The sequence below is a fragment of the Diceros bicornis genome, chromosome 11 (genome assembly GCF_020826845.1).
Source record: "Diceros bicornis minor isolate mBicDic1 chromosome 11, mDicBic1.mat.cur, whole genome shotgun sequence".
Taxonomy (NCBI): Eukaryota; Metazoa; Chordata; class Mammalia; order Perissodactyla; family Rhinocerotidae; genus Diceros; species Diceros bicornis.
Window position 1 is genome coordinate 65,566,099 of NC_080750.1, and position 17,437 is coordinate 65,583,535.

General features: G+C 48.3%; 1 protein-coding gene across 1 annotated transcript in view; it reads left to right on the forward strand.

Moving 5' to 3' along the window:
- The window catches only part of ZNF395 (zinc finger protein 395), a 40,809-nt gene extending 24,857 nt beyond the window's left edge, over window positions 1-15,952 (forward strand). The window contains 10 exon segments of the mRNA XM_058550434.1: window positions 750-996; window positions 2,468-2,700; window positions 4,565-4,674; window positions 7,810-7,919; window positions 7,921-8,046; window positions 8,547-8,647; window positions 9,420-9,702; window positions 11,042-11,134; window positions 12,014-12,117; window positions 12,404-15,952. Of these exon segments, the coding sequence (XP_058406417.1) occupies window positions 763-996; window positions 2,468-2,700; window positions 4,565-4,674; window positions 7,810-7,919; window positions 7,921-8,046; window positions 8,547-8,647; window positions 9,420-9,702; window positions 11,042-11,134; window positions 12,014-12,117; window positions 12,404-12,515 (1,506 nt within the window). The 5' untranslated portion in view covers window positions 750-762 and the 3' untranslated portion in view covers window positions 12,516-15,952.
- The last annotated feature ends 1,485 nt before the right edge of the window (window positions 15,953-17,437 follow it).

The window sequence follows — 17,437 nt, forward strand, 5'->3', positions numbered from 1 at the left end:
TTACCAAACTATGATGCTGTTTCAATAGGAGTGAAGGTATGTAAATACACGTATAGAAGAAAGCATGGAGTACTATGTAGGGAAAGTGGGTATCTTTGGGAGGCAGCTTCTTGAGTGATTTGTTTCTCTTTGTGTTTATCGGTATTTTCTAAATGTCCTACTAGAATTGGGTATTACTTTTTTTTTTTTAATTGACGTTTTAATAGTTTTTAACATTGTGAAATTTTGGGTTGTACGTTTTTGTCCATCACCATATATATGACTCCCTTCACCCCTTGTGCCCACCCCCCACCCCCATTGCCCCTGGTAACCACAATACAGTTTTCTATGCCCATGTGTTGGTTTATATTCCACATATGAGTGAGATCATACAGTGTTTGTCTTTTGCCTTCTGGCTTACTTCACTTAACATAATACCCTCCACGCCCATCCATGTTGTTGCAAATGGGATGATTTTGTCTTTTTTTATGGCTGAGTAGTATTCCATTGTATATATATACCACATTTTTCTTGATCCAGTCGTCAAGTCAAGGGGCACTTAGGTTGCTTCCACTTCTTGGCAATGGTGAATAATGTTGCAATGAACATAGGGGTGTGGGTATTGCTTTTGTAAAAAGAAAAAATTGTAAAAGTTACTTTGAAATATTTCATCCATTTTAATGGATGCTCACGGGCTCCTGCTGCATGTAGGGCTTCCTGGTTCCTCCTGATAATGGATAAAGGACTCCGTATCCCCTTTGCCTCCCCAGGAAAGGCAGCAGCATGGCCAGTGTGCTGTCCCGGCGCCTTGGTAAGCGGTCCCTCCTGGGAGCCCGGGTGTTGGGGCCACCCGGGGCTGCCCCACCCTCGGAGGCTCAGGCGGAGCTGCTGGAGGGGGCCGCTCCCCATCCCTTCCTCGCCTCTAAGGACACTTCCTGCCAGGAGCAGCCCAAGGAAGTCTTTAAGGCTCCCAGCACCTCAGGCATCCAGCAGGTGGCCTTTCAGCCTGGCCAGAAGGTAGGTTGGTCCCTGAGTGGATGATGTTTGATCTCCTCGGGCTTGGGGCTGGCAGGCCAGCTGTGCCCCAAGTGACAGGCCAGAAACCCTCTGGGCACCAGTTTGTGCACAGACCTTTTCCTTGCAGCCATGTGGGCCCTTGGACAGCAGCCTTCCTGAGAAAATGAGCCATCATTAGCAGATCCCAGGCTCCTGCATGCCAGTGCTGTCTGGAGGAAAAGCTGGAAAGACCTGACATCTGACATTCTGGGCATAGGCCTACTCAGAACCTCAGTTCAAAGCATGGCCAGAGCTCAGTTTCTCTTAATCTGCCTCAGTTTGCAACTTTACAAAAACAAGGGAAAGAATCTCAGGTATAAGAGACAGATAAGATTGTGTCTTTGAACTACCTTGAGACATTTTCAAGAGACAAAGATGTTTGTTTAGTCAGAATGCCATTTGGATTTCATTTTCCAGTGTTCTCTCCCCTTGTAGCAGGGCCCCATCATCACCTGTGCCTGATATTATCGCTAGATCCAGGTGGATGGGCTTGTCTCTCCCCTTGCCTTCTCAAGGGCCAATAAATAGAGACTCTACCTTCTATCTCCCTGCCAAGGCTTGTGTTATTTAGGCCTCTCTTCCCATGAGTTAAGATGACCTACCAACTACTAGGTACCCCTCATAGAAGTCACCCTACTTCTCCACCTCTGCTATGTTGTCCCAAGGTAGACTGAGAATTCTCTGAAGGGAAAAATGCAATTTTTTGGTGTCAGATGTAAGGCAATTCAAGGCAGTAGTTAGGAACCAGCAGATAAACAAGACTTCAAAGGCAAGGCAGGGCAAGAAATCAGAGGGTTGGATACAGATTCCAAATTCATTTGATGGGAGAAATTAATCCATTTACATTTAATGTAATTATACAATTACATTAATGTAATATAATTAATGTAATGTAATTATTGATAAGTAAGGCCTTACTGTTGTTATTTTGTTAATTGTTTTCTGACTGTTTTGTAGTTTCTTTGTTCCTTTTTTCCTCTCTCGCTGTCTTCCTTTGTGATTTGTTGATTATTTTTTTGTAGTCATATGCTTTGATTCCTTTCTCTTTATCTTTTGTATATCTACTAGAGGTTTTTTTCCTTTGTGGTTACCATGACGCTTGTAGAAAACATCTTATAGTTATAACAGTCTGTTTTAAGATGATAACAACTTCAATCACATACAGATTCCAAGCTCAGAGAAAAATCCCAGAAATGGACATGTTCGCTTTCTCTGTCTAGAGAGTTTATAAGGATCTGTTTTGGGAAGAACCAATCCAGTGTGGCTAGTCTGGGTGCTCAGGTGGGAAGCAGGTGCCTGGAAGCATCTGCTTGAATTGACGATGAGTCAGAGAATGCCTTTTGTGGCAGGTGGGTCCTGGCTCCAGAACTTGGGGCATATGGGGTGAGAACTATCAAGTGCTGACCACTGGTTGCTATTGTTCTCTCCCCAGGTTTATGTGTGGTATGAGGGCCAAGAATGCACAGGACTGGTGGAGCAGCACAGTTGGGCAGAGGGTAAGGTGACTGTCTGGCTGTTGGATCAGAAGTTACAGATCTGCTGCAAAGCGGAGGAGGTGTGGCTGGCCGAGCTGCAGGGCCCCGTTCCTCAGGCACCACCTCTGGAGCAGGGATCCCAGACGCCAGCCTACAGGCCTGTCTCCAGGAACATTGACGTCCCAAAGAGGTTTGTGTGGGAGAAGCTGGGCTCTGAAGGACATAAGGGTGGTGAGGTATGGGGTAGTGGGATGCCTTGTGATGGGGAAGGATGTGGAAGTCCTAGTTCTCAAGATGTTGGACAGATGGGATACAGAGAGGGCGTCTTGTAAAAAAACCCAGAATGGTATCCTTTCTCCCCAAATTCTGTTATGGGTGGTATATCTTTGGTTTGGTTAAAGGCTACTTTTCCCCCCTTTATGCTTAAACTAAAATTTGTTCTCAGTTTTTCATGACATGAGACAGGGAAAAAATGGCTTAGATTAGAAGTCAGCAAACTCGTTCTCAATGGCCAGATAGGAAATAATGTGAGGCTTTGTGGGCCAAACAGGCCCTGTTCCAGCTGCTCAGCTCTGCTGTGGTGAAAGCAGCCACAGAGTGTGTTAACAAACGAGCATGGTTGTGCTCCAGTAAAACTTATGGATGCTCAACTTCTAATTTTATATAATTGTCCTGTATCACATGTCGAGAAAAATATTTTTCTTTTGATTTTTAAAACCATTTAAAAATTGTAAAACCATTCTTAGCTCGCAAGCCATACAAAAGTAGGCGACAGGCCATGCCTGCCCACAGCCCATAGATTGCTGACCCCTGGCTTAGATATTCAAAACCATTGATGTTGAATGAAGGCTAGATATTTTGCTTTAGAATTTTATGACACGATTTTACTAGAATATATATTTATTAGAATATATACTAATTTTTATCTTATATACTCTATGTATGTTGATCTTTCAAGATTAAAAAGAAAAGCTGCCAGTGGAGGTTGTCTTATATGCAAGGTGTGCAAGAAGTGAAGCTCCGTTCCACCTCTTTCTGTTTCTCTGTGGTTACTACTGTTATTGACAGTACACCCAGTGTCTCGAGACCAGACCAGAATAACGATATTTGTGATTGTGAATTCAGTGGAATGCTGGCAAAGAATTTGTTTTGCTATTCTATGAATATAAAAATACAAAGATCATACAAAGAAGGGGATGCTGATATGTTTAATATATTGCTAGACTTGGTTTAGCTGCTTCAAACCCAGTCACATATTTTAGTTGGTCTGAATTGTAAAGAATGAATGAATACAATCCTTTGAAGTAGATGAGCCATCTAGAAATTTATTTCAGACTAACTTTTCATACTTTAGAGCTGTCTATAAGTTCATGCTAATTTTACTTCCAAATAATGTAACTTTATATGGATTTTTTAAAAAATTGCATGTGAAATTTTATAGAACTCTGCTGTATAAAGCATCGATATTTGCATTGGGAGGTTTATTTTAGTGTTTCTGGCTTACTTGCTCATTGGCTTATGTAATAGGCTCTGTTGACATTCGGAAGCTATCAGAATACCTCATCATTTTTCTTGGGAGGAGGGGAAAGGAGTTGGTTAGTGTAACTTTTCCCTCTTAAATTTAAATGTGAGATGGGGAAAGGAAGGTAATTTTAGTATCCTTTCGAATTCCAGTAGGCGTCTTCCATGCCCATGCTTTATTTCATTGCTTTGACTCTTCTCTCTTTCCCCCAAATAAAATTTTCCATTTTGAACTGCAAAGTTAGAGTTAGGAAGGGAATTCAGGGGAGAATGGAGCTGCTTCAGGATGTCAGCAGTGAGATGAAGACCATCCTGCTTACTTTGGAGTTGACTGATATTATAAACATAATTCAGAATGAGTGTTTTTCATGAAGAACGAGGAGAAACCGTCATGCTTTATTTAACTCATATTGCTTGAGCACACATTGGCTGATTGTAGTGGGGGCGTGGAGGAGACAGTCCACAAGTGTAAGATGATGATGTGACAAGCCGTGTCGGGAAGCAGCCTTTGGCACTCACCCATTTGAATCTAGGAAGTCGGATGCAGTGGAAATGGATGAGATGATGGCGGCCATGGTGCTGACGTCCCTGTCCTGCAGCCCAGTCGTGCAGAGTCCTCCTGGGGCCGAGGCCAACTTCTCTGGTGAGGAAGGGGGCCCCTGTGGGTTCTGGGTGCGGCAGAGGCTCGTGGCTGACTTCCTCTGCTTGGAGCAGCTAATTGCCACAGTCACCAGCTTAGCAACAGGGTTTCTAGAGTCTCTTCTCACTTGCATCTCAGACTGGCTGAGTGACGTTGAGTTAGATGCTTCCATTCTTTTTCCTCAGTTTCCTCATCTGGGGAGAAGTTTCCTGGTGCATTGTGAAGATGATTAAGCATGAGACTGAGCCACACTGGCCACTTGAGTAAGTTCTTCTGTGGGAGTAAGTGAATGAGGTACTTCGATGGGGGCTTGAGCAAGGCCAGTAGAGGAATATTTAGTTCACAAAGGCAGAAACTTACTAAATGGTCCTCTAGTGGCCTCAGAAAATCCATGCCCCCATTCCATGTGCCTCATTCAGCCTTGTAAATTAGTGTGGGCCTACAGGCCCAGGACCTGAAATAAATGAGCTGAAGTCTAAAGTAAATCTAAATGCTTAATACAAACTGACAGTATGACTTCAAAGCAAATTTATGAACTAAAAGAAAAATTCTTTAGTGCGACCTCAAAATACATTATCAGTAATATGGGAGGAAGAAGCGTTGCTGGATGTTACTAGTTTGATGAGACTGGTAGTGAACCTGAAGTTCTTTTTGAAATTCATTATAGGACTGGCCTGACTTACTCCCAGGGAATAACTTTCATTGGTGAGATCTAACTGAATTGGAAGCTACTTAAAAGTTTGTAGGAAAATATGGAGTTAGCTCGGAGCACATACAGGAGGAAGGTGGCCTTTACAAGTATCCCTCATAAGTCATCTCCCTAGATAGAAAGTAAACTTAAAGGAGCGATAAAGCAAACTTACTTATTTCACCCAAAGCCGTAGTCAATGACCAGGCTGCTGGAGTAGTCACTGCGGTCTGATGGCACCTGGTTGTGAAGCACAGCATTGCACACCTGCTCTGTTAGTGCTTGGGAGCTACACAAGCAAAATGGGGAGGAAAGGAGTCGATTTTAAGTTCTCAGGAAATTCTGCAAGTTTAGGAGATTCAGGAGGTTGGTCAACAGAAGGAAGATCCAGGAAAGTGACATAAAGGGAAAGAAAATCATTGACTCCAATTCCCATCAGGTTGTGTGTGTATGTGTGTATGGATAACACAAACATACATGTTCACCAACATAATATGCATCTAACTGATAATATGCTATGATCTTAAGTCCCCCCACAGCATGGCTTGATGAGCGGTGTGGAGGTCCACACCAGGGATCTGAACCCACGAACCCTGGGCCGCTGAAGCAGAGTGCGTGAACTTAACCACTACACCACCGGGCTGGCCTCTGCATATTTCTTAAAAGTTCACTGTGATCTCTCATTGCTGTGCGTTTGCAGAGGAGCACTTTGTTTTCGTGGTGTAGAATATCTATTGCCCCTGCCCTAGAAAATCTTATGATCTAAGGTAGAGTAATTTATGTTCATCTTATAACTTGTAGATTAACTTATGATACTAACTTTTTGCTTTGTTTTATATTTTTCTTTCTTTGTGTGCCAATTTGCCACTTGCAGCCTTTGGGCCGTTTACATGGTTCCTCTCAGGAAGGCTGCTGTGTTGTAGGGTTTGCCTGCAGTTTGACCTGCCCTCTATCTCCCGAGTCCTGCTCTTGCTAGATGTAGCATTCTGCTCCCTTGCCCTTCTCTCCCGGACAAGTTTCCTGAGAGGACATGTGTGGGCCCTTGGCCTATTGGCCTTTTGGTGGCTCCTGAATTCTTACCTGAAGGGCTGCTTTATTTTAAGCCCCATGTGTAGTTGTAAACTCTTGGTTTCCGGGAAGGGGAAGCTGTAGTTCTGAAGCTTGACAGCGATCCTTGGGGAGAGAAGAGCTCATTCATCCCATTCCCTCTGGGGGGGCTTCTCCCAGCATGTGAGATTGGATTGAGGGCAGCCTGCATTGGAAACATGGAACACTGGGAGTCTATTCCAGGTGTCTAGATGAGCCTAGAAGCAGTTTGGAATATGGAGCAGGATGAGAGAAAAGCAGTAGGACTTTTGTCCTGGCCCCAACGGATGTGGTGGTTGATCTCAGAATCCAGTGTAAGGAGACTCCGTGGAACGCCCACCCACGTTGGGAGATGAGGCTTTTGGGGACGTGGCCACCATACCTGCACACGTCACGTTTTTTTTCCCCTTTTCTTGCCATTTCTGTGTATCAGAATTTCAGATTCTCCTATACTGTAAATTAATCCGGATTTATGATCTAGGCACGGAAGAGTCTGGGTTGGGCCTAAAGCAGCCTGAAGACAGGCAGTTTAAACACTGAAGATCTCACACGTCTCACTGTGATCTTCTTCCCGTTAAGACGCTGGGAGCGGGGCAGCGGATTCAGGGCCACGTCGGGCGCTGGCTTCCTGTCTTGTGATTAGTCTGAATTGCTCTCAGGGCTTGTCTTTCCCTCTTCAAATATGTTACTTCTGGATAAAAGCGGGAGCCACTTGGGCTGCAGCTCACCCTGGTAAATGCTGCCTCTCCTGTAAGAGCCGAATGGTTTCTTTTTGCACGGAGGTTTTGATAAACTTGCCTGGGTTTAAATTATCGAAAGGCATTTTTCAAGAAAGCCGGTCCACAAGCTCTTAACTTGGCCTTTCCCTCTTGCTCTGCTGTGGGGAAAGCTTCCCAAGGGGTCCCCAGCGAGGGGTCTCCAGAGTGCTGTGTGCAGCTCTCACCCACCTGTTAGGCCTAGAGGCCCCTCTCCCCCCTCCCTACTCTGCTCTGTTTTTTTTTTTTTAACATATAAAGTGAGAAATACATTTTAATTAGGTTCTCTTTCTGTTAATAATACACAAAATGAAGTTGCATTATGCATTGCTTGGTCGGTGAGTATCAAGCTGTGGTAGGAAGTGTTCTCCAGAGCAGAGCAAGGCAATGAATGGACCCACTCCTCATTGTACCGCAGCTTGGAAAGGGAGGGTGCCTCCCTTGTCCCTGCAGTGGCCAAACCAGGCAGAGCCAGGGCCAGAGCCACGAATTGGATTCAGGAACCCAGACTCCAAACTAGAATTTCGTGGTCTCCCACCTGGGCTGGCTGTGCCAGACCCCCTGCCCTGGGACAGGCCCATGAGCGTCCCCTGTCTTCTCTCCGGCCAGCTTCCCGCGCGGCCTGTGACCCGTGGAAGGAGAGTGGGGATGTGTCTGACAGCGGCAGCAGCACCACCAGCGGGCACTGGAGCGGGAGCAGCGGCATTTCCACCCCCTCGCCCCCCCCACCCCCAGGCCAGCCCCAAGTATTTGGGGGACGCCTTTGGTTCTCCCCAAACTGATAATGGATTTGAGACCGATCAGGATGCTTTCCTCTTGGATGAACCAGCTCCACGCAAAAGAAAGGTACATGGTGTGGTGTGAGCGTGAACTTGGGCAGGAGGCACTGACGTCAGTGAGGACCAGCCAGCTGGCCAGCCGTGGAGGGGAGGGCCCCCACAGGTCCTAGGTGTTCCCGGGCTCCATCCCGTTGCAGTTTCCCTTTGCTGCTTCTGATCTCATGATAGTCCTAGGAGCCTATTCTCCCCTTTAATGCCACTTCCTTTTCCTTGTCACCTCTGCCCCAGTCTCTGCCTTCTTTCCTGCACTCCTACAGAGGCCTGTGCACGAGAGGCCTCCAGTGGGGTCTTCCCACAGCGCCAGGCACTGCCGCTGCCCGCCAGGACCGTCTCCCGGGTCCAGGCTCTCTGCCCCTGCTTGTCAGTTTCTCTGGCCCCAGAGGACACCTTCTCTAGGGCCTTTTGTTGGGTTCTGTTTGAAGACAGTGGAAGTCCCCACTGGGTGAGGATGAGAGGGGGGATGAGTGAGAGGAACATGCCACAATTACCCATCTTCCTTCCCCCTAGAACTCTGTGAAGGTGATGTACAAATGCCTGTGGCCCAACTGTGGCAAAGTTCTGCGCTCAATCGTGGGCATCAAACGACACGTGAAAGCCCTCCACCTGGGGTAGGTGTGGAGCCCGGGGCCGCTGCCGAGGGTACCAGGCAGGTGTTCCTCCAGCCTGCTGACTCCCCGTGACCTGCGTCCTGGGATGCTTCCGAGAGAATGGCTTGCTGAGAACACCACGTGCTGCCTATCCCTGGTCCCTGGGGCCCAGCATAATAGCCCACTGGAAAGAGATCTTTGCTGGGAAGGAATGACCCTCCCATCGTGGTGAAGGTTGATGCTGTTCATGGGAAGGGAGCTCTGTCCATCTTGTAGATGCGTCTTCTTGCTCCACTGCAGGAAGCAAAATGTTCTGGTTCTCAGTAGAAATAGGGTAATTTGGTGAGACCCTGTTGTGAGCTCCACTTCTGCTTCCCCCCAGGGAGCCGGGGCTCCATTAGCACTGACCCCCTGGAGCCAGGGCTGCTCGTGGCAGAGGGATCTGACTCACACCCCTTTCCCTTGAGAGGAGAGCGTGACCGCAAGGAGCTGGGGCCCAGAGAGGACCCGTGGCAGAGCTCGGAGTCACACAACTCCTGCAGGAGGAGAGATGCACACATGTTCTGTGAGAGGAGAAGCCTTCGGTGCCAGGAAAAGCAGTTCCCATTGCTGTGCCAGCACGTAATCTGCTGCGACACCGCATCAGAAGCTGGACTCCTGGGTGTTCTGATGGGCTCCTTCCCTGACTTGCGGGGTGGCCCTGAGCAAGTACTCCCTCTTGTGCCTCGGTTTCCCCTGTGTTTGAACTCAGGTAACTTGGCCCTGATTGTCACCGCATCTCCCTCCCACACAGGGACACTGTGGACTCTGACCAGTTCAAGCGGGAGGAGGATTTCTACTACACAGAGGTGCAGATGAAGGAGGAAGCTACTGCTGCTGTTGGCACCACCACAGCTGACCCAGCTTCCCCCCCCAGCGTGAGCAGCTCACCCCTTGCCATTCTTCCACCACCTCCTCCCAGAGCCCAGGCCTCAGGCCCGGAACACCCTGGCCTGGAGTCTTACCTGCCCTCTGGTGCTCTCAGCAAGTCAGCTCCTGGCTCCTTCTGGCACATTCAGGCTGACCATGCGTACCAGGTACGGGGCTGGGGCACGCTGGGAACTCAGCCTTGTGGCCGTGAGGACGTTCAGTGTCTCATCACAGGCCACTGACCACCGTGATTGAAGCCTGAGCCCTTTAGCTAAATTGCTCATCTCTAACTTCTACAAGGAAGAAAAGGAAAATGACTTCACATTCAGTAAATGTGAGAATTCCAGAGTTCTGCATCGGTGGCTCTCATGAGTGGTTCCTAGAAATCTGGGGCTGAATCTGAGTAACCAGGTTGATAGATTTGATAGATTTGGACTGGGGAATTGTTACATCGCCAGTGATAAAAGGGGACGGAGTAGTGTATTTGGGCTTCCCAGAGCAAATCCCTAGTTCCTAGAATTATGTTACATTAATAAACAATCACATTTTTGGAATGGATGTCAAGCGTCGGGCTAAGCTTTTCAGACAGAATAAGACATAGGCCCTGACCTTGTGAAGTGCATGGTTTAGCTGGAGAGAGAAATGAATATGTAACTATGATTAATTATAGTAAACAAAGTACCTTACTAGAGGCATGAGAAATTGTTGTGGGTACAAGAAGGACCAAGGTGTTGTGTCCACGTGGTTGGTAACGTTGTCACAGAGGGGGTGACATTTAGGATGGTCTTCACTGCATGCGGAAGGTGAATGCACAACTCGCTGTGTGCCAGTTTTTCTTAAAATCCTTTTATGCCTGCAACGTGGTTTTATTAGACTCTAGGCTGATTTGCAAGTTAGTAATTAAAAAGCAGTGCTTTCAATCAGAGAGGCTTTACAAAATGAGCCAGCTCTCCTTCTCACTAGAATGAGTGGTTGCTTAGCTGTTTCATGTTTGGCCAACTTCAGGTGGCCCTTCAGGTGGGTGGCTGACCCTGTGAGATGGGGCCTGGAGAGTACGGCTGTGTTTTTACAAATAGACCTAAACCCAAACATCCAGGAGAGTGTTGCTACTTCCAAGTAGTTGCCTGGGGATACCATACCCTTAGTGCAGCAATACCACCTGTGCTCAGATGGCTTCTGGACTCATTTGGGGAACTGCCTGTAGTGTGTTCTTGGTAGATGATCTAGCCATGAAGTTAATCTGCCGTGATGATTAAGTCACGAGGCTGGTATGTAAACTAGCTCTGAGAGAAGGGTTTCAAAAAAAGATTGGAGCCTGGGACCAAGGAGACTCTTTCAAAGAATTGAGTATCTGATATTTCTTTTGGGAAGAGCACTCTGGTATGTCCCAGCATCTTCCAGTCAGAGACACACCTTCTGCTGGGGACTGTGAAGTTACAGGGACAATGGGTGGACTCTGAGAGCTTCCTGAGCTGGAACCTAGGCTGACACTCTTTTCTCCTGCAGGCCCTGCCATCCTTTCAGATCCCTGTCTCGCCACACATCTATACCAGTATTAGCTGGGCTGCCGCCCCCTCCACGGCCTCCTCCCTCTCTCCGGTGAGTGTGCCTGAGTCCGAGCCTGTCAGCACTTCTGGGGGCCCTGGAACAAGCCGAGGGCTCTTCTGTCTCCCTGCACTTGCCTCCAGCACCCAAACTTCTTGAAGATCTCCATGCACTCTCGCCTTTGCCCAGCACTCCCCAGCTGGTCACAGCTCCTCTTAGGAGGAAGAAGTACCTAGATCAAGCAAGTTTATTGCCAAGAAAATCATGAGGCGAGGCCAGGGTCAGTGCCCTATTTAGCTCTGGGTGTCTGTGGGTGCGTGTTAAGGTTTAAACGCTGAGCAGAGAAGAAGGGAGAGAATGTGGGAAATCTGGAGAGGAAGAGGGTGAGCAGGGAAGAAGATAGGAGCTTGTGGGGGCTGTGTGGGGTGGACCAGAAATCTCGAGGCCACTGTGGACCAGTGCCTTAGGTTATTTGCCTTGAACTAGAGTAATTTGGAAGTCATTTTGAACCACACACAGTGGCTTCTAGTCTTAAATATCTCCTACAGGAAGATTTCACACTTTGTAAAACCTAAATACCCAGAGGTACCATTGAGGGAGTGCAGTCCCTCCTTTTGTTCCACGTATGGTGACTCCATCTAAATCTGCAGAGAGCAGCCCACGAGGTGGCCAGGTCAAGTGGCTCCGTTTTCTGTGGCCCCTGCTCTATCACGAGCGTGGCTTAGAGGCCTGCTCCTCACTCTCCACCCTCCCTGCCCTCCCTGGCCCCTGCTCACCTCTCCCTGCGATATCCTTCCAGAGAGAGCGTCCTGGCTTCCTGGCACAAGGAGGGGCTTGGCAGTTGTGGCCGACTGTCCTGTAGGATGCTTCTCTCACCTCTCACTACTGCCCTCATGCTCATGGCAGTGCTTACGGCCCCTCTCCCGTGCCCAGGTTCGGAGCCGGTCGCTAAGCTTCAGCGAGCCCCAGCAGCCACCACCTGCGATGAAATCTCACCTGATTGTCACGTCTCCACCCCGGGCCCAGAGCAGCGCCAGGTGAGACTGTCCGCTCCCATGGCCTCCCTTCTGGCTTCTGTACCCGCCATCTATACTGCAAGTGTGGCCTCCGAGTCCACCGGACCCTAGTTTCCAGTGTTAGGGGTTAGTCTCCCGGGGGAGCCTAGCGGGAGGACACACTGGATGCTGGGGGAGGCTTTCAGTCTTCTGGCCCTTTGGCTCCCACCCCTTCCAACGTCTGCTTGTTTGCACAGCTTCGTGCCGGGCCGCTCTCCAGCTCTAGCCACCAGCACGTGACTGAACCCTCATTGCTCTCTTCTGGCAGGAAAGCCCGTGGGGAGGCTAAGAAGTGCCGCAAAGTGTATGGCATTGAGCACCGGGACCAGTGGTGCACAGCCTGCCGCTGGAAGAAGGCCTGCCAACGCTTCCTGGACTGAACCTGTCCAGCCTGCTCATCCTCTTTGCTCCTGGCCCTGACCGGCAGCCAGATGACAAAAGGCAGACGTGCCACAAGCCCTCAGCAGAAACCTGAAAGATAAAGAGCGGGCCTCGGGAGTTTGGGCTCTATTGGCTAAGGTTTAACACTTAAAACATTTTTCCCTCCCTTGTGGGAACATTTCATTTTTTAAAAAAAGAAAGGAAAATATTTTTTTCCCCTAAAATAGGAGAGAGCCAAAACTGACCAAGGGTATTCTGCAGCGAACCAGAGACCAAAGAATTAATTACTCCCCTTTCCCACATCCCGGCTCTCTAGGGGATTAGTTTGTACGCATCAAAAGAAGGAACAGCTCATTCTGTTTCCTGCTGAGTTGGTGAATTCTTTGCTTTCTCAACTCTTCCAGAAAGGACTGTGAGCAAGCTGAATTTACTTTATTTTTTAAAAAGAGTTTCTGGCTGGTGACTCAGAGAGCAGGACCTGCCATGGATGGGGTGGGCAGAGTGAGGGGTATCTGGGCACTTTTTAAGGTGCAGCCGGCCCCTCTTCTCCACCTGAATCTGGGAGAAGGGAGAGCTTGTCCTCACCGAGCAGCTTCCATGAAAGTAAAAGGAGAAGCCTTTCTTGGTGACGACTATTTGAATCTGGGTGTCCCAAGACGTTGGGTTGCATCCCAACAAATATTGTATGGCTTCTTCTCAAAGCCCAGACTAATAGGTTTTTAAAGACTGTCCCCCAAATAGCTGAGCCAAAAGGCTAGTCAGAATTCACTTTTTGAAATGTGGCAGTTAAACACTACCTTGACCATCCTTTCCTCTTTCCTTGAGGAAAAACTAGAGGGTTTAGTATCTGTGAAAGCTCTCTGCTGTTCCCCGAGGGCATTGACGTTCCCTCCCTCCAGTTATGGAAATGACACCTCTAGAACACTTTATTTTCTTTTATGGTGTATTCAGAAGCCTTTATCTGATTAAAGTTCCCTTTTATTTGGATGAGAGACCTTGTAGGAAGTTCCTTTGTCCCTGGTTTCACCAGGGATTTTCCCATTTCCCTCCCAAGGCTGCAGGTGGGGCTGGCACGGGGGAGGGAGAGGGAAGAGAAACGATGGAAAGGTAAATGGCAGCGTGGCCCCACGAGGGAGAGGGAGTTGACAGGTCCCCGATTGTTCCATTGGCTCACCTGCCTTTTTGGGGGCAATCTGATCTTCTTCCTAAGGTGACAAATAGGACAGGACTCTTCAGGTAATGCAAGAGGGTTCTCGACTTTTTTTTTTTTTTTTTTTACCGGTGTTGGTCCAGTCCGGGTAATGAGGAGGGTCAGTCTGATGGGTGTAACCTTCCCAGAGACCTGCTGGGCACTGTTCCTTGCCTGAAGGTGGGATGGGGAAGGTTGACTAGTCCTAAGGAGGTCCCGTGAGGAGGAGCTGGGCTTGGGTTAGCAGCTCCTGGTGTTGCAGCCATTGGTGTTTCTGGAGACCTCAGGAATTGAGAGCAGCCTGAACTGCATTGCTTGGAAGGTAAATAAGCAAAGCTGTTCTTGATGAGAAGGAGGGAGATGCAGGGGGTTTATGCCATGTTAACCAATGATTAAGAAAGCCTGGACGTGCTGAGTCCTGAAGGGAGGGCACAGTTTTGTGTGGGAACCTCGCCTTATTTCTAAGTGTGACTTGTTTGGGGACCCTCAGGGCCTGCTTGAACGTGACCACCCAGTGCCCGGCTGTCTTGGGTATCAGTTCTGGACCTACGTCCCAGATGTCAGGGGCTCAGGGAATCCCACCACGCCACCTGTTTCGGGGGGACTGGGCAGCAGCGTCCACCCCTTGGCTCTAATTGAGGCCGTCCTCTTGGTCCTGGGTGGAAATGCCTGGCTATTGAAGCTCTTTTGGCCACTTCACGTGGGAAAGGTGCAGATGCTTTTCAATCCGAGGCTCGTTGAGTATTAGAAAACCTGCAAACCTACTAGGGGCCTGATGCTGTGAAGGGTGTTAGTGACCTGGGTTTGGTGACAGAGGGTAAGACACTCTTATGCATGGTGTCTTTGGTGGTGGTGGGGTATATTTTTATAACTTAGTAAAAAAATATGTGGAATCTGTCCCTTGGTAAAGCTGGAAGCCAGACCAGCAAGAGGTGGCCCAGGGTTCTTCTTCCTGTCCCTTCAACCTTCCTGAGAATTAAAAGCTAACAGCAGGTTGTTGCTTGTCTTGACTCTGCTCACTTGCCACGTCGTCCATCTTCAGGTCTTATGGGGAGGGGAGGGAGCGTGTGAGACTCGGGGACTCTGCCCAGCCGTGTCTTCCCTTCCCTTCTCGATCAGCGCTCTTGCTGAGTCTGGCCCTTAGAAAAGCTGTGTTAATTTTTCCCCTCAGTTTGGATCGTGTAGATATAACTGGATATATAAAAAGATTTTCTCAAAGTGAAGTGGGCTTTTCGTGTTATTGGTACACAGGGCAAAAAAGCAAGAGAGAAAGAAGAAATTGATGAAACAGTTTGGAAACTGAGGTGGTTTTGTTGTTGTTTTGGTGCAGCTGTCCCTGTCTGCATCTGTGCCTCTCCTTCCTGGTGGTGGTGGCCTCCCCTGGCCGTGCTCCTGCCGCTCCTCCATCTCGTGGCTGTTGTGTTGGTTCTTGACAGGTGGTCTGTCCTTGGGGTTCCCCATCTGTTTCTTCTTGGACGGTGGGGTGGTTTGTGAGCTGATCCAGCCATCACGCCTGTTTTCTTCATCTCTGTCTCTCTCCCTACTTCCCAGCCCACCTGGGCAGCAGAATCTGCTAGAAGGTAAGATGCCACAGGTGTACATTTGAAACTAACAGGACTGATTTATAAAGCAGTTATCTTGGGAAACTATTCCAGTGATGTTACCCTCATTCAAAAGATTTCTTGGAATTACCTTCGGAGTTGGTGGTGCCTGCTTTGAACAGCCTTAATGATGCTAAGCCTGCACCCACGCTCATTCAGCGAGAGCAAGTCCAGCGAGTAATGTCTGTGACCCGGTGAGGTCACAGGTGCAAAGCACAAGGACTGACCAGCGAGTAAAATAACTTGGATTTAGTTATGTGACTTTTAAGCTGGCTGTGAAAGCAATTTTGTAATTTCAGAGAGCATTTTGAGCAATGTCCACATTGTGATAGTAAGCCTATAGCTTGACTCCTTGGAGGACATTATTAATTTAGATTTGGAAGCTCTGATTTGTTTGAAGAAATCTGTCCTGTTACTTTCTGGTCCTCCCAGGTTCTGACTTTACTAGGGGCAAAAAAAAAAAAGAACAGAGAAGAGGGAGTAAATCCCATCTGTGAATTTTGTCTTATTGGCGCCTTTTCTCCCAGCTGTCTTCCAAGTATTATTTTTACTGTTAAAAAATTTTTTTAAAAAATGTGAAATGTAATGTTTTTACAGCAACAATATGAAATATATTTTATAAGGAATAAAATGGTACATTGTCTGATTTAATGTGTGCCTGTCGCTCTGCCCCTTCCCCCTGCAAAGAATAAGATTATTATTGTCCTTGGTGTTAAACAAATGATAGCATGTCACACTGTGGGCACATTCATTTGCTTATAATAACAGTAGGTGACATCACCATGGAGCAGGTAAGCTCCATGTGCTTACACGGATCACCTGAATCACCCTATGAAGGAATACTGTTATTATTTCCATTTTACAGAAGGGATAGTGAGGCACAGAGGTTAAATAACTTGCCCAAGGTCATAAACTGGGAAATAATGGCATAAGGATTGTAATCCAGGCAGTAACTATTTTCTATACTGCTTATATTGACAATTGGGAGCATGTTCTTGCCCATATTCCTGGGTTTGTTGGGGAGTGGGCAAGTGACCTAGGAGAAAATAAGTCACACTCGACTTAACGGAATGTGTTCTGACCCTAGGGATCAACACAGGCCACTCCCTGAATTCATCGATTCTCTGTATTGTGCTGGCCCAAATGGCTAATTAAAAGCTGGCCTAGGTGGGAAGGGTGTTGGAAGCAGAAAGCAACATCCACCCTTTAGTGTTGGGACCATCAGGCGTCTTTGGGCACAGGTTTAGGGACCCCTAAGAGCGCCTGACGGTGAGGGTGATGCCGCTCTGAGCAGACCCCGGGACTTGACCTCGGCAGGAGTTGGTCGAGCTCGGCAGCCTGGAAAGCGGGTGTGGGAGGTTGTCTTTGACCTTGTTCCTCACCTTGGGGCAGAACAGAGGGCTTCCTCCTCCACTTTCCCTTTGTCCTTGCCCCACCTGCATCTCTCTAAGAAAGTCCCGGAGAGACTTCACTGCTCTACTGCAGTTTGCCCAAGCCCCCTCAAATCAGGTAACTCCCTTTGAGCTGGACATTCTCCGTTTGCAGCCCTGGGCCTTCCGGCTTAATCCGAGGACCCTCAAACTTTCTGGCTTTCAGTAGGATTTGACCAACAGGAGACACCAAGCTGGTATTTGAAGGGCTGAGAGGAGAGAGAAGTTGGGGTATTGTGTCAACTGGCCTTTCCTACCCTGCACAGTGTGTGAATGGCTGTGTTTCCCTACTGAGAGCTCCAGGGAGTTCCAGTTCTCCCTGGATTCCAGTAACACCCCCTTACCAGGGCTCCCTCGCCCCCGACAGAGTGCTTCACCATCCCTTACTGATTTCTTGTAGCCCCGTCTACTTTGTAGATGATTGACTGTCCTCAATTACTCCGTTTGGGTGTGCCAGATGTTTCTTGGCTGAACTCTGATAGTTAGACACTTTAACATGGTTCGTGTTAATTGGGACCCAATTCAGTGTTCCCAAGCCAGCAGGATCAGCATCACCTGGAATTTGTTAAAAATGTAAATTTCTACTGAGTGAGAAACCAGGAGTGGGGCCCAGCAACCTGCTGGCCGTGCTGTTGACGTGCACAGGAAGGTTCTGAGAACCCTGTACCCTCTATGCCGCCCGTCCATTCGCACAGCTGTGG